The 22097-nt window shown below is 42.9% G+C and overlaps 1 protein-coding gene across 1 annotated transcript in view; it reads left to right on the forward strand.

The window, feature by feature from the left end:
- The window catches only part of INSRR (insulin receptor related receptor), a 219347-nt gene that overhangs the window by 152341 nt on the left and 44909 nt on the right, over window positions 1-22097 (forward strand). Inside the window, exons 3-11 of the mRNA XM_056545044.1 lie at window positions 3185-3497; window positions 4118-4260; window positions 5596-5740; window positions 6023-6237; window positions 6499-6622; window positions 7961-8199; window positions 9368-9535; window positions 12536-12716; window positions 14297-14338. Coding sequence (XP_056401019.1) covers window positions 3185-3497; window positions 4118-4260; window positions 5596-5740; window positions 6023-6237; window positions 6499-6622; window positions 7961-8199; window positions 9368-9535; window positions 12536-12716; window positions 14297-14338 — 1570 coding nt within the window. The remainder of the gene's footprint in view (window positions 1-3184; window positions 3498-4117; window positions 4261-5595; window positions 5741-6022; window positions 6238-6498; window positions 6623-7960; window positions 8200-9367; window positions 9536-12535; window positions 12717-14296; window positions 14339-22097) is intronic.

Below are 22097 nucleotides of genomic sequence, written 5' to 3' on the forward strand. Positions count from 1 at the left end.
TGCGACCAACATATTGTAAACCGCAGCAACAGTTGATTAGGTAGATCACATATTGGGACTGACAGGTAAGATGGAATTGTATGTTGAATTTTTCTCCTGTGTGATGACTTGAAAAGGAGGTATTAGGTTTGGTTATTGTTTTGCAGCACAGGCATCTTTTGGTGTTGCATCTGAATGCCCCTTTCTTTTGGCTCGTTTCCATAGTTGATGTTGCTTTTTTCTTTTGTTTTTTGAGGCGGCTCGGAGCCAACATGTTTTTTAGGGAGGGGGCCCTTCTGAAGGTCATTGAAGGTTGTGTGGGTAAAATATCTTTGAGGTACGGATCGCATCTCAAGAGGCCCCAATGTTTTTTTAGGATGTTCCTAATTTTCGAATGGCCGGTTGAATAGGTGGTGATAAAGTTGCCGGCGTATTTCTTAGTATTTAAGATCTTTGCTAGACCGGTCTGTCTATTGGTGGTTTCATTCATTTGTTCATCCTTAGTTTCCACCTTCATTTCTTTAGGTATCTGTGATGAAGCTAAACAGTCGTCCTGTGTGAGTAGCAAAGTTTTGTGATATGCATTCTCTACCAAGGATTTAGGATATCCTTTCACTTTAAAACGTTTTTTTAGGGTTTTGGATTGCCTGATGAAAGTTCTTGTCTCCGTGCAATTTTTCCTGATTCGTCGGAATTGACTGTATGGAATATTAAGTTTCCATTTATTGTAATGGCCGCTTAGAAATGGAACATAACTGTTCGAATCCACTGGCTTGAAATGAGTAGAAGTGATGATTTGGTTATTTGTATGTGAGATTTGGAGGTCTAGAAATTCAATGGACATGCTTGAAATATTCGGGGTTAAAGTAATGCCCCAGTTGTTTCCATTAATTTCTTTGATTAGTGTTTCCAGTTCTTCTGGGGAGCCTCTCCACAGTAAGAACAAATCATCTATATATCTTTTATAGATGACTGTGTTGTTCTGGAATAAGGGGTTCTTTCTGAGGAACCTGTCTTCAAATTGGCCCATAAAGAGATTGGCATATGACGGGGCGACTCTAGTCCCCATGGCCGTTCCTTTTATTTGGTGGAAGGTCGCCCCGTCGTATGTAAAAAAATTATTCTTTAGAATGGTTTCTAGACACTTCATGAGAAATGAGGTCTGTTCCGGTGGCATAATGGGATCATTGTCTAAGTAAAAAGCCGTACATGCTAAGCCCAGATCATGTTTTATATTGGAGTATAATGCTGATACGTCCATAGTAACCAGCAGCATGCCTTCCTCCCATGTGACATCTTTGAGGGTGGTAATTAATTGGTCCGAGTTTTTTAAATAGCTGGGTAGTTTTTGAACATAGGGTTGGAGTATCAGATCAAGATACTGTGAGATGTTGCTGGTTATACTGTCTATGCCCGATATGATGGGTCTTCCGGGTCGGTGTATCTGATCTTTATGAATTTTAGGCAGATGGTAATAAAATGCCATTTTTGGATTGGGTATCCATAGAAAGAGTTTTTCTTTTTTCGTAAGTATTTTATGTTGTAAGCCCTCCTCTAGGAGGGTGGATATTTGGATTTTTAGTTTTGGTAAGGGGTCGTTCACTACTCGTTGGTAGTAGGAGGTGTCTCCTAGTATTTTCCAGGCTTCAATGTTATAGTCATTGTAGTTCTGAATAACAACTCCGCCACCTTTGTCCGCAGGGCGGACCACAATGTCCGTATTGTCCTGTAGAGTTTTCAATGATGTTTGTTCATTTTTTGAGAGGTGTCCCTCTTTGGAATAGGAGGGAAATTTATCCGGGAGGGATTTGAATTCCTCTGCTACGGAATCGTGGAATGCCCTTAATAGATGTCCCTGGCTGTTTGTTGAGTAAAATTTATGTCAGGTGCAGTGTGTCCCATGGAGCTCCGCCGACGCGATGATCCGACATCTACCCGGAGCAACTCTCGGCCGGGAGAACGGGTCTCCCATTTCTTGTGTGGCCAGTTCCTCCTCTGCTGTGCGTTTTTTCATCTCATCAGGAACCACGGCACTGGACCACTGAGCTTCATTACAACCATTGGCGGCCCCAACAAAGGAGCCACCCGAACCCTCAATCTAGGATCTATGAGTGAGCATACTATCATTATAGTTTCCTCTGATCTTTCCCCTTCCTCTTTTTCCAGCGGGAACTCTTTTTATCTTTTTAATGTTTATACATATTATTGATTATTGATATGTACATTTAAATATGATGTATATTGTGCAACGCAATTTGATTCGCCAGTATGTACTATTTCGCGGGCTTTTTTTGTATAAATGGGACGGGAATCTATCCCAACATATGATTGGATCTGACGAAGAGGGGGTCTCCGCCCCTCGAAACGTGTTATCCCTTTGTTACTGCATGTGCGAATAAAGACTTTTCTCTTTATACCATACCCGAGTTCGTAGACTACAATCTTTCGTCTCCCGCTGGAAACGAGCGCTACCAAGCACCGCTTCTTCGTGGAACCAGGATTCCACTATCCTTTTCCTTATATCAGACGTCCAGGACCAGTTCCCGAGACGAACGGGTGCCCAGCAGCTCTTCCACCACTACCTCCCAGGGATCTGGGGAATAAGCCTTCAACGGTGTTGTGTCTGTAACACAACACCCCCAGGTGAGCGCACCAGTCCTTGTTCACCTGTGTATCTCCTATACATACAGAATCATGGCACATTAGTGCGCTCTCTTTTCTGTTTCTTTTTTTGCATATTACTTGAATCATTGATCCATTACATATGGACATATATTATCCAGACTGAGCAGGCATAACTAGTTGATGGTGCCTGGAAAACATTCTATATGACACCGATTATATATAAGCACACCCTAGTATATATATGCCCTAGTAAATAAGGAGCTTGATCCCTTTTTGAAGTTGGGGAAAGTTGGGGTAAATTTTTAAGTATAAAAAAAATCACAGAGAATGTATTTGCTAATTCACTGGGGTGCCATCTAGTGGTCTCTTAAAGATTACTGTAGTGGTCTATGTACAGAATAATCATAAGTCTTAGAGTAGTTGTCAGAAAAATGTGGCAAGGAGGGAGATTTCTTGATTTGGTTGCAGTTTGGAGCCACATAATTAAATCAAGTGTACTAAGCACATTGCTAGTAAAATCTATGCAAGGTTCTTTTTGAACAAATATTCTTTATTGATCCTTCTCATTTTCTGTTCTCAGTGTGTAACTGTGGCAAAGACACAGCCTGTACGAGCAGTGGAGACTGCTGTCACCCCGAGTGTCTGGGAGGCTGCAGTTCCCCTGGAGACAGTGAGACCTGTGTGGCATGTCGTAATTTCTTCTTCAACGGTCAGTGCTTGCCTTCCTGCCCAGCCAACACCTACGAATATGAGGGTTGGAGATGTATCACAGCAGAGTATTGTGCCAGCTTGGTCAAAGTCTCGGAAAACCCAAGGGAGTCTTTCAAGTTTGTCATCTATGAGAATCGATGTCTCTCTGAGTGTCCATCGGGATACACCAGGAATGAGAGCAGGTTAGTGTCTGTCTAAAAAAAAAAAAAAAAAAAAAAAAAAAAAAAAAAGTCAAAGCAATTATAATTCTATTCCTCAACATAATTTATTTTGAAAAGCTGAGTGAAAACAAAAATGGCTACCATTTTAGATCCAGCAAGGGCAGGCTTCATTTCAGGCATTTAAATTGCCCACTGCCAATTCTGGCCCCTATGAAATATATGCCACAATTGCCAGGTAGGCAGTCACACGGGTTGTCATCAAGCTTTACTGGTAACTCCTGCTCCACTTGTCTACCCAAATAATTTCAAACTATGGACCCCACAGAAACAATATCCTAGTCCATTGCTTTTGTCTAGCATTGAAGCTGCTGTGGTAGATGCTGATTTTTGGAAAAAACTCTTTTTAAGTTTACATTTTTTTTATTGTAACCACTAATGGTTCCACAAGAGCTTATTGTAGAGGATCTCACTCCTGAAACCCCTCATCATTAACTCCTTTCACTTAGGCAGCCCCTAGTTGGGGGGTTTAAATTGGAAAGTCCCTTCTAACTTTTTAAGCTCAGCATAGTCCAGCCACCATGGTGTTAATCCCAAAATATTTAGTATTTTATACAGAAAGCTCTTATTATATTATATTACAGTATTGTCTGCCATAAGTGTGAAGGCCACTGCCCGAAAGTTTGCAAAGTTGGGACTAAAGCCATCGACTCCATGGAGACTGCAAATGAGCTGACTGGCTGCACCTGCATTGAAGGAAGTCTGATCTTCAATATCCGCCGGGGCAGTACGTATCTCTGCTATAAAGTGTAACTTTCATTTATAAGAATAAAAAATAAAAAATCTGTATGGTTGTATTAGAATAACCCTTAAGAGTGCTCTCCCTGTTGTTATGGAGCCCCTTCCATGGCGCTTAGCTATTTCTCATTGTCTCCATTTTAGTGGGCTTTACCAGAGCTGGGCTGTTTGCTAGTAGTAAACACACAGTTATTTCTTTTCATACTTCTCAAGCCAATCACAGCACAACACATCACCTACTCCTCTCTGCTATTGGATGATGTAGTGCTGGAGAACGTTCTCTAAACAGGCTCGCGCTATGCTGGGTTAATGATTTACACAGTAGACTATTATAAATATCATATGGAGGGAGAAGGGACTACTGGCACTAGGTTTTTGCAAAGTGCTATACGAGCAGGCCTGAGAAAAACAGCAGGGCAGCGCGGGGCTGAGGATGTTTTTAGAAACAAATTTCTCCTAACAGTGAGTTGCAAGGAAGGGAGAATCCTAGTGGCTGAGACTTTAAAGAAGTGTGTTGGTGGTAGAGGCATAGCTTAAAGTCCCTGTGCCCCAATGCAAGATCTGCAGAGAAGTATGAAAGACAAAAAGGGACAATGCGCCTATCTATGTGCCGTTATCCTTATTACAAGTGACAGGTGAGGAAGTGTAAGGAATGCTCTCACCTGGTGGTGTTATGCTGAGAGCATAACACCTGTTGCAGCTTGAAGGGGCCCAACTGGTGTGGGTAAGTGGAAATCCACGGTGTGCTGCCCGGATCCACCCATACGGCCGGACGGTCTGAGAGTATGAGTGGTAGCGGGGAAAAAGGAATCCGATCCTGGCGCTCACCTGTGCGGCAGCTGAGGAAATTATGTCAGGAGCCGTGATGAGGTAAAAGATGCACTTTATTTTGAATAAAGCAGGGACTACGCGTTGCGAGGGGACAGGCTCCCCTCTTCCTCAGGTCCAATCATGATGATTGGACCTGAGGAAGAGGGGAGCCTGTCCCCTCGCAACGCGTAGTCCCTGCTTTATTCAAAATAAAGTGCATCTTTTACCTCATCACGGCTCCTGACATCATTTCCTCAGCTGCCGCACAGGTGAGCGCCAGGATCGGATTCCTTTTTCCCCGCTACCACCAATGCAAGATCTGTAACAGAACCCCCACATACCATGTGTGCTAATTATAATACTGGCTTTCATTTATTTTACAAAGTGCCCTTTCAAACCTTCTGATGCACTATGTCTGACTGACATCTTTGCACACCTATAGCTATGCCCATGGCCTAAGTTTAGTCTTAATCCTTCTACTTTCACAAAAAGTTCCTGTTTACTTTTCTTTCAGATAACCTGGCTACCGAGCTCCAGAGAAGTTTGGGTCTTATTGAGACCATCACCGGCTTCCTGAAAATAAAGCATTCCTTTGCTTTGGTGTCCCTGTCCTTTCTCAAAAATTTAAAACTGATCAGAGGAGATGCCATGGTGGATGGGTAAGGGAATGTCTAGAATGTTCATGCGGATATGCAAAAAACAAACAAAACAAAAAAAAGAAACATAAAAAATAATCTAATTTTAAAAAAGTATAAAAATTGTAGATCATAATTTTTGGTGGGGGGGCTTTGGTAGCAACATTTTTGTTCTGAAGTTAGATTTTCAGTTTAAGTAATTTTCATTCAGGTTTTTCAAACTTAAAATTGAAATTAAGGAACCAGAAGACTCCAGGGCATGAATTTAGTTCTGTTCTGAAATCTGTTCTTTCTGATGTCTTCCAGAAATTACACATTGTATGTGTTGGACAATCTAAACTTACAACAATTATGGGATCCAAACCATGAGAGCCTCTCTATTCCCACTGGAAAACTATACTTTGCCTTCAACCCCAAACTCTGCTTGTCAGAGATCTACCACACAGAAGACCTAACTGGAACAAAGGGGAGACAAAACAAAGCTGACATCAATCCCCGTACTAATGGAGACCGGGCCTCATGTGAGATATTTCTGTTTTAATAAAGAAAACCCATCTCAAACATTTATTGGTAATCTAGTGAGATTTTGAGGAATTTCATTGGCATATGAAAATCCTGCAGATTATCTAAAAATATCAGACACTAAGTTCTTTTATGGTGGCATTCACCTTTTATGGTATTTTTGATTTCATGGGTTTACCTTCACCTCCTGTTCTATCACTATTTAGTTTAAAATACCCCTCTGTGGTATACTCATTTTAAACATTGCATTTTCATCACAGGCAAGACTGAAACATTAAAATTTGTGACAAATATGACTGAATCAGACCGCATCTTCCTAAAATGGCAGCGCTATAAGCCAGATAAAACTGATCTCATGAGCTTCGTTGTCCTCTACAAAGAATCGTAAGTTGGCATGTATAATAAGTAAAATGGTAATAATTCTTGAGTGCACAAATACCCTTGAAGCATACTCCAGCCGTAAACCAAACTCCAAAATCCATATGTGGTGTTTTATAAGTAAGTTCTGAGTGTGCAATCCAGCCTTCTTTCTTCAGCTTGCTTGATAAAATTTTTAAAAATATTTGGTGTTTTTTTTCCAACTTTGCATTTTATAAACTATATTGTAAAATAATCCGGAAATCCTGTGGGTTTACTCTGGCTGCTAGGACAAATGATAAGCTGACACTTCCTGTTCTATAAAGATCACTTTTCAGCAGTATCTTCTTTATCATCACATACAGAATTACAGTAATGTATGACACCAGTATGTAGATAAGATGTGATCAGGCCATTCACAATAGAGATCATCCTCTTTTCTTTTCACAAAGACTTGTGCACAGGCCACAGAGCAAAGATAGAAAACCTTCCCAAGAAAGTGAACAGGATCAGCTAGGGTCATTATTAAGGCTGCTCCCATAATAATGTATTCGAAATGAAAATACACAATTTCCAATCAGATTAGAAAAATCTTTTATCTTGTTTTAATCAATAAATAAATAAATAAATAAAATTGTAGTGGTCTGCCAGTCATGTTGGCTCTTTATTAGTGTTGCTCGCGAATATTCGTAATGCGAATTTTATTCGCGAATATCGCATATTCGCGAATATAGCACTATATATTCGTAATTACGAATATTCGTTTTTTGTTTTTTTTTGTTTTTTTTCACAGTACACATCACAGTGATCATCCCTCTCTGCTTCCAGCTTGTGTGGTGTAAAGAAGGCTGTAATACTACTGTGTGAGACTGGCGTGCGAATTTTCGTATATGCGAATTTTCGCTTATGCTAATTTTTGTATATGCAAATTTTCGCATATGTTAATTTTCGCATATGTGAAAATAAAACGAGAATGTTACGAATATGCGAATTTAGCTAATATATGCCTAATATTCGTCCATATATTCGCAAATTCGAATATGGCCTATGCCGCTCAACACTACTCTTTATGAGGCTAATTTCTGTGTCCGCTGATAACCTAAAAGCTTCTCATCCTGTCATTCACCTTTCTTACTCTGCAGAAACCTGTTTTATTGAATCTCTCTCTACTGGTTGGCCTTGGGTATCAGTATGTGCAACCACAAATGATAGCATTTTATTGAATGTCATGAAGAAGAATTACTTTTCATTCTCATATGAAGAAATTAATAGGTGTTAATCATTTGTGGTCATTTTACATAGTCTCACCATATTAATCCACTAACATAATGCTTTCCAAAATGTTTTCCCTTGCATGGTCTATAGACCTTTCCAGAACATAACAGAGTATCTTGGACAAGATGCCTGTGGTGCCAACAGCTGGAATGTTGTAGACGTAGAGCTACCTTGGAACACTGAGCAAGAGCCAAGTATTACATTACTAAACTTAAAACCTTGGACACAGTATGCAATATATGTCCGGGCCATTTCTTTGACTACAGCGGAGGAAGGACAGAGCTTTGGTGCTCAGAGTGATATTGTTTACATATGGACCAAACCAGCAGGTTAGATCATAGTGTATGTTTGATATCTTGCTTGATTAATTTTATTTACATCGAAGGATCTTTACTGTTACTGTCAGGGCTGACATGTATAACCAAAGTCTCTATGAAGCCATTAGGTAAGAGGGTTCCAAAAGTGGACTCAGGTTATTAGGTACAGAATTTTTTGAATCCATCATGTATAAAAGTTACTTTTCCAAAGGTAAAGCCATCCAATTTGTTGGGCTGCAATATTTTTTAAGGGAATTAGATCATTTTTGATGACACATCATGTTTGTTTTTATATTATACACAATTTTAAAAAAATGTTGGTGTTTTTTTTTCCAACTTTGCATTTTATAAACTATATTGTAAAATAATCCGGAAATCCTGTGGATTTACTCTGGCTGCTAGGACAAATGATAAGCTGACACTTCCTGTTCTATAAAGATCAATTTTCAGCAGTATCTTCTTTATCATCACATACTGAATTAAAGTAATGTATGACACCAGTATGTAGATAAGATGTGATCAGGCCATTCACAATAGAGCTCATCCTCTTTTCTTTTCACAAAGACTTGTGCACAGGCCACAGAGCAAAGATAGAAAACCTTCCCAAGAAAGTGAACAGGATCGGCTAGGGTCATTATTAAGGCTGCTCCCATAATAATGTATTAAAAAATGAAAATACACAATTTCCAATCAGATTAGAAAAATCTTTTATCTTGTTTTAATCAGTTAAACATGTAGGTTAGGGCTGGTTCACATCACGTTTTCCGCAATACGGGACCGAATACGGCAGGGGAGAGCTAAAAACTAGCGCTCCCATATTCAGCTGTATGCGGTCCCGTATGTAATTCATTTCAATGAGCCGGCCAGAGTGAAACATTCGGTCCGGTTGGCTCATTTTTCCCCCGTATGCGCTTTTACAACCGGACCTAAAACTGGTCAACCACGGTTTTGAGTACGGTTGTAAAAGCGCATACGGGGGAAAAATGACCCGACCGGTCCGAACGTTTCACTCCGGCCGGCTCATTGAAATGAATTACATACGGGACCGCATACAGCTCAATAAGGGAGCGCTAGTTTTTAGCTCTCCCCTGCCGTATGCGGTCCCGTATTGCGGAAAACGTGATGTGAACCAGCCCTTTTTCAGTCTCTAACTTCTTGCATGAACTTCTTATGTTTACAGCACCAACCATTCCTCAAGATGTTATGATCATGTCCAACTCCTCATCTCATCTAATTGTTCGATGGAAGCCTCCAACACAACGAAATGGGAATCTAAGTTATTACCTGGTGCTCTGGCAGCAGATGGTGGAAGATCATGAACTGTATCGCAATGATTACTGTACTAAAGGTTTGTATGTGACCTCGTAACACACTAAAGTAGGAGTTCAGTGGATGGTCTGGAATGTTTACTTATGTTTTGTGTGGTGGCCTTAATTATTAGTTCATAGGTTTCATAAAGTTTAGGGTTAACCATCAAAATGTAACAGTTAGCCATAATTTTACGGTATAAATATTTTTATTCTGTTTTATTTTTATTTGAAGTTAACTTTGCTTTTCCAATATGTACAATTTGCAACTTTGAGATTTTTAGTTACTGCTTATTACCCAGTACACACAAGTTAAACTGTACACTAAAATTTGTGAATAATCATGGACCAGTTTTCTACAATTTTCTACATAGAAAATACATACTTTACTTCAATTTTCTATATAATTTGCATAATTTGATCCTTAGTGTGTCCATTTAAAGGGGTACTCTGCCCAAAGGATAGGGGATAAGTTGTCAGATTGCCGGGGTCCCGCTGCTGGGGACCCCGGGGATCGCTGCTGCAGCACCCCGCTATCATTACTGTGCAGAGCGAGAGCACTCTGCACGTAATGACGGGCAATGCAGGGGCCGGAGCATCGTTACGTCACGGCTCCGCCCCTCGTGACGTCACAGCCTGCCCCCGTCAATACAAGTCTATGGGAGGGGGCGTGGCGGTCGTCACGCCCCCTTCCATAGACTTGCATTAAGGGGACGGGCTGTGATGTCATGAGAGGCGGAGCCATGATGTCACTCTGCTCCGGCCCCTGTATCGCCCGTCATTGCGCACAGAGCGAACTCGCTCTGTGCAGTAATGATGGTGGGGTGCCGCAGTGGCGATCCCCAGGGTCCCCAGCAGCGGGACCGCGGCGAGCTAACATCTTATCCCCTATCCTTTGGATAGGGGATAAGATGCCAGGGGCGGAGTACCCCTTTAAGTGTGAATGCATTAACTTACTTTAGAGGAATATTTATTTTGTCTGCACTCTATGACTTCTAGGGTTGGGGTTACATAAAACAACTATTAAAATCGGCCCTGATACTAAGGTTTCCTGTAGCTATTGGAATGGTAAACTACATTTGTTTTCAAATAGGAATCTACACTATCAACAAATATATCTATCTATATATGTGGTAGCCCTTGGGGGTGTTGGTAGTGGGGGTATTGTTTCGATAAATGAGGGGTTAATGTTAACCCTGCAGTTCGTGACGCCAGGCTGGGGGCTAGTATGCTGAGGTAATTCTCTGGCCTATCGCTGCCCTTCCCAGTAACGATAGGTGCATATATAAAAATGACTGAAGGTCCACAAGGTACTTGAACTTGAACAAACTTTACTGAAAGGCTTGCGGTATGTCCAATGCACAATAACAGTCTCAGGAATACAGTCTCTATATGGTGCAATGACTGACAGTTGTTGCGGACCTTGGCTTTTAGATACAGTCTCTGAATTTAGGGTAATATTTGCAGATCCGTCCGGATTTAGGGGTTTGCTAAGGTCCGGTGATCATGCAGAGTGCTTAGGGATTGATACACTCTCAATTTAGAATCAATCAGCCGTTGCCGCAAGGCTCGGGCCTAACTCACTGCGGGAGATAGCGGTATAGATCCTTCCTCGTCAGGAGCGCAGAAGCAAAGAGAAAGAGTAATGGCCGCCGCTCCCTTATATGGGCAGGGCAGGGCCGTTTTGGATTGGTCACAGTAACTGTCACTCACCGTTACAAGGAGTGATGGGTAGCATACGTCACAGGGACCTCCAAAGGTCCTAAAGCAGAAACCATAGAGTTTTCACGATCACGTGACCCGCAGGTCCTGCTATGCTGTATACAGGTAATTAACTATTTATAGACATTGATATCATATTCACATGCATCCTAAATAAACTATTAGCTTAATAACTATCTAGATGAGAGGTGACCAGGGGTGAACTAGACAATCAGGACCTCGACGTCCTAGGGACTCTGGCTAAGGGGACCCACACACGCAGGTACCGGATAGGATACGGTACCGGGACACCACATATATATGGAGAGAGAGATCCCGTCCCCATATCCCGTCCCCATATCCTGTCCTCATATCTCGTCCTCATATCCTGACCTCCTATCCTGTCCTCAAATCTCAACTTTATATCCCCTCCTCATATCTCAACCTCATATCCCATTCTCATATCTTGATTTCCAATCCCGACCTCCAGTCGCGACCTCCAATCCCGTCCGCCTATCCCGACCGCCTATCCCGACCTCCTATCTTTGCGAGATGGGGTGTGGCTTGCAAGCCAGATTGACACATTTACCAGGAGATGCCGAGTGGAGATTGTGGAGTAAGGTACTGGAAGTCCCATATACTCGCATGGGACTTGAAACAAAAACCCATCATTTATATAAGGGTGTATGTAAAGGTTAATTTAACTATCATATCTTTTTATTTGACATATAAGTAATATGTGTACCAGGTATTATTGAAATATCTCCAGCCGTTCGGAAGTTATGTAGGAACATACATTTCCCACTGATTTGCATGGGACTTAAAATAAAAACCCTGGCCCTCACAAAGGGGAGTACTTAAAGGTTGAACTAACTATCCTATATTTTAAGTGGACATATAAGTAACATTTGACCAAGTATTATTGAAATATCTCCAGCCGTTTGGAAGTTATGCAGTTACATATATTCCCCATAGATTTGTATGGGACTTTAAACAAAAACCCAGACCCTGGCAAATGAGGTTGAGTAAGGGTTAAATCACCTATCCTATCTTTGTTGTTGACATATAAGTAACATGTGTGCCAAGTTTCATGTTAACATCTTTAGCCGTTTGGACGGGATGCCGGAACACACACACACATTGAGTTTTATATATATATTAGATAGATAGATGACACATGCTGCTCTAGACAGAGGTCCAGTTTGCTAAATGTCCTTCATATATTTTTTCATATCAGAATTGCTTTGTTCAAATGTCCATGATAGTTTGATTCTCTAATTTCCACAACTGTCCTCCTCTTGCTCTTGTCACAAAAGTCCCCCTAAATCCTTGTTATGCAGGTTTGAAGCTTCCTACCAGCAGTGCTGATACCAGGTTTGATAATGATGAAGAGGACAATCCAGATGCTGAAGATAAATGTTGTCCATGTCAAAAAAATGGTGACCAGTTGGTAAACATAAATGAGGAGTTCTTTCAAAAGAAGTTTGAGAACTTTCTGAGAAACACTATCTTCATACCAAAGTAAGTTAAACTTTTCATAAATGAATGGAAAGCTTTGTAATGTGTCTTACTTCCTGCCCCCCCCCCCCCCCCCCCATCCTAAACTTGTCACTCGATGAAAAGCAGCTCAAGTCCATCTTAAGAGCGGGAAGAGAGAATCTGTTCACTGAGGGAACAAGTTAGATGCTGACCATAGAAGTCTATAGAGAGGGGAGGGGGCATGGTTGGAGAGAGCCAGAAGTGGGCGGAGAATATAGAAGCTTATAGTAGTTATTAGGCCTTACTCCAGTGCTGGACTTAAAGCTTAGATTGCTTAGACTGTGTGTTATAAAGGAGAACACAATACCCACTTCTATGTGTGTTCAGTGTATGGGAGATGTCATAAAGGTTAGTTTTCACCCCCATGTCCAGGAACAACTGAAAATTAGAGATGAAGCAAGGAGAGCATAAATCTGGAGAAAATGCCAAATAGAAGTTATATTGTAGCCCAAAATATTGCTACTCCTCATGTACAAACACATTTAATAGCTTATCCTCAGCAGTTACTGGAAATTACAGGTAGGCTTTAACATTTTACTAAGCCAGATAGCCAGCTCCTTCTTAATAACATATAAGGAATATTGCGTGTGACAGGAACATTGCACAAAGCTTTGCTTGATCTTCAACAGTCAAAATATGAAAATAAAACCAATGTAAACAGTCTACAGATTTAGTCTGTATACAGTCTGTATACAGTCTACAGTCTGCAGTTCCTGACTGCAAAGCTCCCATATGATCCAGATGTTTGTTCAACCTGTACTAGGGCAGCTAATGATCCAGTATTTTATTGGTCCATGAATTAGTTTATTATTATGCACACTGATCAGCCATAACATTAAAACCTATTTTTAACAACCAATCATGACCCAGCAATTTTATTATATTTTTTTCTTTTTTGACTCACATATTTTTTTTTTTTTACTCCTCACTCCCCAAGACCCTAAACTTAACTTTTTTTTTTTTTACAGTATTTTATTAGAAAAATGGGAAAAAGTGAGTGACTGAAATTTTTATTTGGGAAGGGGAGGGGGGGTAAAAAACATTTGTAATAATTTTTTTTCACTTTTTATGACACATTATTTGCCCCCCCAGGGGCCTATTATAAGCCATCAGAAGATGGCTTACATAGATCAATGTAAGCCATCTGTAACTTACATGGATCCATGCTATTTGCTCTCAATTTCCAGGATCCAGGGAAGGCCAAGGAGCAGAAGTAAGTCCCTGGGCTTCCCTAGCAACCCATTGTCTCCCTTGTGGGGGATGATGGGACCACTAGACACCTGGGAACATCGGCATTCAATGTTTAAATGCCGTGATCTGTAGAGATCACAGAATTTAACCAGTTAAATGATGGACATTGGAGCAATATCCGATTTATGTTATTACCAGCAGATGTCAGGGGCATATCCCAGTTATGACACTGACCCACGGGCCTGCGTTACATGTATGTCATGGGTCGGAAAGGGGGTTTAAATCCGAATAGTGTTTAAGGTTCCACTTGTGCCTCAAAAAAACAGCTGCGGGAATGCATACTGGTAATATATAACTCTATTTATTTATAGGCCTCCATGGAAAGTGACTTTAATCAGCAAGAATAATCAGAGGTGAGCTAGATCGCCCTTTCTAGAAGTGATTATAACCCTTCAGTTGTGGCAAGTTCAGTGTATGTAGTCTTTACAATGTGAGCCCCTGTTCTCTGTAAGGGTGTACATATATTTTGGGACCTTACCTGATTTTTCGGAATTGAAATCCAGAACAAATCTATAATGCCCTCACCAATTGTGAAGCATAATCAGAACTATAAGCAGGATATAAACACAGAAGAGTACCCCTTACTAGACCCTACTAGACCTAAAAATTTAAACTCTGATTTGCTAGTCTGCAACTTTGCCAATGCTAAAATGATTATCATAGATCCAGGAGCTAGGCTTACGCTTTGCATTTCTGCTTTCTAATCTGGTACCTTTAGGCGTCTTCGGGTGGCATTGCATGAGTACGCTACTTAAATACAACCCTTCTAACTTGCATTAAGTCTTGCCTTTCATTTAATCATGGTTATTTATTGTATGTCTATGGGAGAGCCGGAGATACAGCATTCACGTATCTCCAGCTCTCCCATAAAGTTACATAGAGGGGCGTGTCAGCCACCACTGTGGTCGACAGTAATCCATGCATGGAGCGGAGGTCACTACTGCATGGAGAGAGCCGGGGTGCCAGGCAGGAGATCCTCTAATATAAGGTCATATCCATGGACAACATGATGGTACTGCTTTCACATGGTTAGGGAACCTTGAAAAAGGAAAATCTTTAGTGGTTGGCTCTAAAAGTATTTTTTGGGAAATAACCCAATGTAAATTCTCTTCTGGCAACACACCTAAAAAAAATCTCTGAATTAACAGCCCAACTATCTGAGCAGAGATTTGCACCCTAGGGAAATAGTCCTTAAGCAAGCAGGCCTTTCATCAGGGCCCAACCTAAGGTCTTGGACACCTAGTTGCTGAATTATTTTTGGTGCCTCTAGGTAAGTGTGGCTATGATGAGAAGAGCATGTCTAGTTTTCTAAACACCTCATGGACACAAGGCGGCAGCAGGCAGCTGTTGGAATAGTGGGTAGGAGACATCGTTACATTCTTTGTGTATTCAGGATTCGTAATGTCTCACTAGAAAAGTTAATACATGCAATACTTGCTATAATACAAAATTTGCTATGCATGGTTTGGACAATTGTTGTAATACTGCCAGAGGGATTTTTATTTCTTTAAATTCGAAGTTAAACATTTTTCTCTTATGGCTAGTTGGCCCTTATGTTTGATAAAGAAATTTCATCCACAATTGGTAAACATTGAACTGTTAGTGCCACAATGACTGGTAGCTGACCCAGTTTTACTACATACATTTGAAAAAATTCTCTACATAAACTGAATTTTGATTCTTTGGGGGAGGAGGTGGTAGAATGGTAATTTCAGCTTGCAGATTCTTAAAAGAAGATGCAGACATAAGATTGCAGTTGTAATCGCTCCTACTTCTAACCTGAGCGCTAGAGATGAGCGAACTTTAGAAAAATTTGATTCGGACAATTTGCCCAATTTTTCGAAAAAAACGTGGTTCGATCCGAATTTATTCGTGGTGAATCTATATTAAAAATTGCTATTTCTGGACTACAGAGAGCCTCAATACGGGTGTAGAACACTTTGCTTTGTTCTAACACGCATATGGGGTGTGCTGGGGTAGTGAAATAATACTTTTATTCAGTATGACATGCATATTACAGGCATCGCTATTAGAATCGCTGCCACAGAGCGGCACAATTGAAGAGCCTGGAGGTGGCATCAGTATGAGGAGACCATATAGTGGCTGAATGATACACGTGGAGGTGTTGGCAGCATGAGGAGACCATATAGTGGCTGAATGACACAGCATGGAGGTGTTGGCAGCATGAGGAGACCAAATAGTGGCTGAATTACACAGCGTGGCGGTATTGGCAGCATGAGGAGACCATATAGTTGCTAAATGACACAGTGTGGAGGTGTTGGCAGCATGAGAAAGACAATATAGTGGCTAAACGACACAGCTCTGATTGTAATGGATGTATATTTGAGTGTGTGTGTATATGTATATATATATATAATGTGTGTGTGTGTATGTATGTTTATGTACGTTTATGCATAAAATGCCCATTTTGCACAAAGCCACCCATCCCCCTCATGTTACTCTGCTCCTTGCTCATTTCCCCACCCCCCTCCCCCTCATCTGTTCACCCCCTCCCATCGAGTAGAATTCCTGGACAAAGACTTCATAGCACACCAAACATTTCAGGACAAGCATACCTTATATGGTATGCCACAGCTACCCTTATTGCCCTAGTGAGAATGGGAACTTATGCTAAATACAGAGGTTATATAACCAAGTGAACAGCCTAATGAAGGGGAGAAGTATTTGAAACTGACATGGCTCCATTTGATTTACTTTGGTGTACACGTTCTGATTTGGCCGGGAGTAAGATAGTTACAAGGTAACTGATAAAATCCATATCAGCATGTGGCTGAAGCATGAGGAGACCATATAGAGGCTGAATGACACAGCGTGAATGTGTTGGCAGCATGAGGAGACCATATAGTGGCTAAATAAGAGAGCATGGAGGTGTTTTGGGAGCATGAGGAGACCATAAAGTGGCTGAATGACAAAGCTTGGATGTGGCTGAAGCATTAGGAGACCATATAGTGGCTGAATGACAAAGCTTGGGGGTATTGGCAGCATAAGGAGACCATATAGTTGCTGAATGACACAGCCTGGAGCGGACAGCAGCATGTCTAGACACTGGGGCTTCACAATCCCTAAGATTAAAAGAAGAATTTTGAAATTTAAATTGAAGATTTATGGTAGCTACTGCTGTCAAGGATCGACCGAGGAGAGGCATTAAAATCTGAGTGACTGCTGCTGCATATGGCTGAGGACCGGCGCAAGAGATTCACACCAGACATAGGATGTTGGTATAATATCTCCCTTCTCTCAGCATACTCCCTAAGGAGCTGACCCCAAGGATTTCTGATTTAATCCAGGAAGTCCAGTTGGTTTTTAAATTGTGCAAAGAAGGAGGTTTATTTATGACATCACAATTAGCATGTTACGTTATGATTGGTTGTTCGATTATTGTGTCCGTATATATTAGCATATCTAGTTTCCATTAATTTCTTTCTTGGCCAAAGTTCATTTATGCAGCCCTCTCGCTCTAATACTGGAAAATTACAGTTCTTTGTCCTTCTTATACAATCTGCATCTTTCCTCAAATGTTTTGACTTCCGAAGTCTCATCTTGGACCTTCTAGCGTTGTTCCAAGGTTATTTAGTCACGAGCAGATTGCAAGCTCAGGGACATGGTGCATAGTTAAAAAAGTAGGTAACAGATATCTTATTTTTTTCAGCATTAAAAATGACATATAAATAAAGAAGTATTATATATAGGCAGTCAGAATAATTTTGATCAACTTGACACTGCTACCATAAAAATTTTTTAGGCCCAGCAGCATCAGGAAACCATATATTAGCTGAATGACACAGCCTGGAGATGGCTGAAGCATGAGGAGACCATTCAAATTTAAGATTTTGAAATTGAAATTTTGATTCCCAAGTTTGTGTCCCGGGCCCCGCCGTGTGGGTACAAAGGGACAAATCTAACAAGGAGGCACATGGCAGCACAATGACAGAGCCTGGAGATGGCATCAGTATGAGGAGTTCATATAGTGGCTGAATGGCACAGCCTGGAGTTGGCTGAAGCATGAGAAGAGACCATATAGTGGCTGAATGAGACAGTCTGGAGGTGGCATCAGTATGAGAAGAACATATAGTGCTTAATGACTGCCTGGAGTTTGTGGCAGCAAGGGGAGGCCATATAGTGGCTGAATGACACAGCTTGGATGTGGCTGAAGCATGAGGAGACCATATAGTGGCTGAATGACACAGCATGGTGGTGTTGGCAGCATGAGGAGACCATATAGTTGCTGAATGACACAGCCTGGAGCTGGCAGCAGCCTGAGTAGACACTAGGGCTTCACAATAACTAAGGTTAAAAGATGAATTTTACTAGTGCTACCATAAATTTTTTTTAGGCCTAGGCTCAGGCCCAGAAGCATCAGTAAACCATATATTGGCTGAAGCATGGGAAGAGACCATATAGTGGCTGAATGAGACAGCTTGGAGGTGGCAGCAGCAGTTTCATGAGTCCTGAAAGTGACCCGTGACAGAGGGGTGCGGTACCCAGTGATGAAGGTGGGTGAAAAAAAGGTCTGATGTGGAGGAATGTTTGTAACTCAGGAGCAGCGCCTTAAATCGGTTTGGCACTATCCATATTTGTGAAGTGTTGGTGTGGCTCCATGGTCAATCTACCCTGATGCATCAGGCATTGGTGGTTGGAAATCCTGGATGATCCATGCCTGATTTATCTTCACAAAGGTCAGTCTCTCCACATTTTTCGTGGACAGAAGAGTTCTCCTTGGGGTGACTATGGCCCCCGCCGCTCTAAACACCTGCTCTGATGGCACACTACTGGCCGGGCAGGACAGCTTTTCCAGGGAAAACTGCTAGTTGCAGCCACAAATCAAGTTTGGCTGCCCAGAAGTCCAGCGGATCTTCAAGATGTGTTGACATGGGCATGTCGGGGTATGCCACCACCTGCTGGTTCAGGTCCTGCTCCTGGTGTACCTGCTGCTGATGAGTTGCTTCACTATGCGGGTGAAGAAAGCTACTGATCAGAGACTGTAGACTCGGGCTGCTGCTGATGGAGCTGGTACTGCTCCTGCCACCTGACCCCTCCTTAGCAGCCATGGCAGTGGAAGGCGAGAGGATTGACAATGGCACCGATAGGAATCGGCCAACTGACTACATAGGATGCCTCTGTAGTAGGTCGCTTTGTCCTCCCTCCCTCCTCGCTTTGTGTATAAAAGGCCCGTATTTTGTGGTTGTATCGAGGGTCCAAGAAGGTGGAGATCCAGAAGTCATCCCGCTGCCGAATGGTGACAATTCGGCTGTCACTACGCAAGCAAGTGAGCATGCATTGTGCCATTTGTGCAAGTGACTCGGAGGGACTCCCTACCTCCATCTCCACTGCATACTGCCACAGTGTGTCTGGGTCCTGTCTCGCCTTCCTCATAACCCGCTAGCTCCTCTGGCTGCTCCTGCTCCTCCTCTCCTGTCAGATTACTAGAAACACTGCCGTTTGGCGAAACCTAAACTGTGCTCCTCCCCCTCCTCCAGTACTTCCCCCACAGGGCTCAAGTGGCCGTGAGATGTAGGCGCCACATCTCCAGTGCCCTGACCAGCCATAATTTCCAATACTTGTTTTAAGAAATGAAGCAGTGGAATGACGTTGTTCATCCCATAATCCTGGCAATTTACTAATAATGTGGCAGCTCAAGGATGGTGTGCTTTGCGGTGTACAAGCGGCTGAAGTGCATGCAAAGTTTAATTCCCATTGTTTAGATGTCTTGCAAATGGGGGGGGGGGGACACTTCAGGAACAGCTTCACAATTAAATTGAACACGTGTGCAATGCAGGGCGCATGGCTCATCCTTCCCAGTTGCAGCGTATGCAAGATGTTCTTCCCGTTGTCAGTCACCATGGTTCCCATTTCCAGTTTTCATGGAGTAAGCCATTCTCCAATTTCTTTACAAATTACTTTTCAGTTCCTACCCTGTGTGTCTCTTTTTGCCAAGGCAAACCATGTGAAGAACAGAGTGACACCGCCGTGCCCTGCACACATGGTATGCTGAGGGGCCACTGAGACTTGTCTGGGCAGTGGAGGCTGAGGACACGGAGGATGAGGAGGTGGGGTTTGCACACTGTCAAAGGACCAATGGCCTGAGAGCGTGGAGGAGGAAGCTGCGTGACCTGACCAAGTTGGTGTTGTGGCTGTGCAGGAACCACATTCACCCAGTGAGCCGTAAAGGACAGGTACTGTCCCGACCTTAGTTACAGCTCCAGACATCGGCACTGCCGTGCACTTTGATACACACAGACAGGCTCAAGGACTGGACTACCTTCTCTTCCACAATTGTGCAAGGCTGGTACTGCCTTCTTCGCAAAGAAATGACTGCTTGGCTCTCTCCACCACTTGAAAAGGGAAGGACTGCAGCACAAGCAACTTGGACAGGAGCACATTCAGCTTCTGTGGCATTGGATGAGTGGGCGAATACTGTTGTCTCTTGGACATGGCTTCACCGATGGATTGTTGGCAGAATGGCTGACTAAAAGTAGGATGAGCAGGAGCATCTGGAGCAACAGTAGGAGGGTATGACACACAGCTCCCTTCGACTGAGGTGGTGGAGCCTTGGCTGGCTGAAAGAGGGAGCCGTGTGCCACTGGGTGATGCAGCAGACTGGACCACTAAATCAGAACCACAGTTCTCTTAGGCTGCTTTATGGTGGCGAAGCATATGTTGACGCAGGGCCGTGGTGCCAACATTGGGACCCTGGTCATGCTTCACCTTATGCCGACATATCTTGCATATGGCTATGTGAACCTCCTCCCGATGCTTGATAAAAAAAACTGCCACACCGCCGAATAGCTGATTTTCCCACCAACAGTCCGCACTAATTGACTGCTACTGCCGCCGTCTCCAGGAACCCCTGTTCCACTACCTCCCAGGAAGGTAGGCTGCCGTGAAGCAGGTAGTCTCCCCGGGGCACGTTTGGCTCCAGAATTTCCACTTCTGCCACCATGCTGACTGCCGACCATGCTACCACCTTGCTGGCTCAGCTGCTGCCTCATGGGCAACCTGCAACTGATGATGAGGAGGATGAGGAGGAGGAGGATGAGGAGGAGGAGGAGGAGGATGAGGAGGAGGAGGAGGAGGAGGATGAGGATGAGGATGAGGATGATGAGGATGAGGATGATGAGGAGGAGGATGAGGAGGATGAGGATGATGAGGATGAGGATGATGAGGATGAGGAGGAGGAGGATGATGAGGAGGAGGATGATGAGGAGGAGGATGATGATGATGAGGAGGAGGATGATGAGGAGGAGGAGGATGATGAGGAGGAGGATGATGAGGAGGAGGATGATGAGGAGGAGGATGATGAGGAGGAGGAGGAGGATGATGAGGAGGAGGAGGAGGAGGAGGAGGAGGATGAGGAGGAGGAGGAGGAGGAGGAGGAGGAGGAGGATGAGGATGATGAGGATGAGGAGGAGGAGGATGATGAGGAGGAGGATGATGAGGAGGAGGAGGATGATGATGAGGAGGAGGATGATGAGGAGGAGGATGATGAGGAGGAGGATGATGAGGAGGAGGAGGAGGATGATGAGGAGGAGGAGGAGGAGGAGGAGGAGGAGGAGGAGGAGGATGATGAGGAGGAGGAGGAGGAGGAGGAGGAGGAGGATGATGATGATGATGATGAGGAGGATGATGATGAGGATGGAGGATTGATGGAGGATGGAGGATGGAGGATGGATGGAGGATGGAGGATGGAGGATGGATGATGGATGGAGGATGGATGATTATGGATGGATGATTGAGGATGGATGATTATGGATGGATGATTGAGGATGGATGATGGAGGATGGATGATTGAGGATGGATGATGGAGGATGGATGATTGAGGATGGATGATGGAGGATGGATGATTGAGGATGGATGATGGAGGATGGATGATGGAGGATGGATGATTATGGATGGATGATGGAGGATGGATGATTATGGATTGAGGATGGATGATTGAGGATGGATGATTGAGGATGGATGATTGAGGATGGATGATTGAGGATGGATGATTGAGGATGGATGATTGAGGATGGATGATTGAGGATGGATGATTGAGGATGGATGATTGAGGATGGATGATTGAGGATGGATGATTGATGGAGGATGGATGAT

Source organism: Hyla sarda, chromosome 11, assembly GCF_029499605.1.
Source record: "Hyla sarda isolate aHylSar1 chromosome 11, aHylSar1.hap1, whole genome shotgun sequence".
In the NCBI taxonomy this organism is placed as follows: domain Eukaryota; kingdom Metazoa; phylum Chordata; class Amphibia; order Anura; family Hylidae; genus Hyla; species Hyla sarda.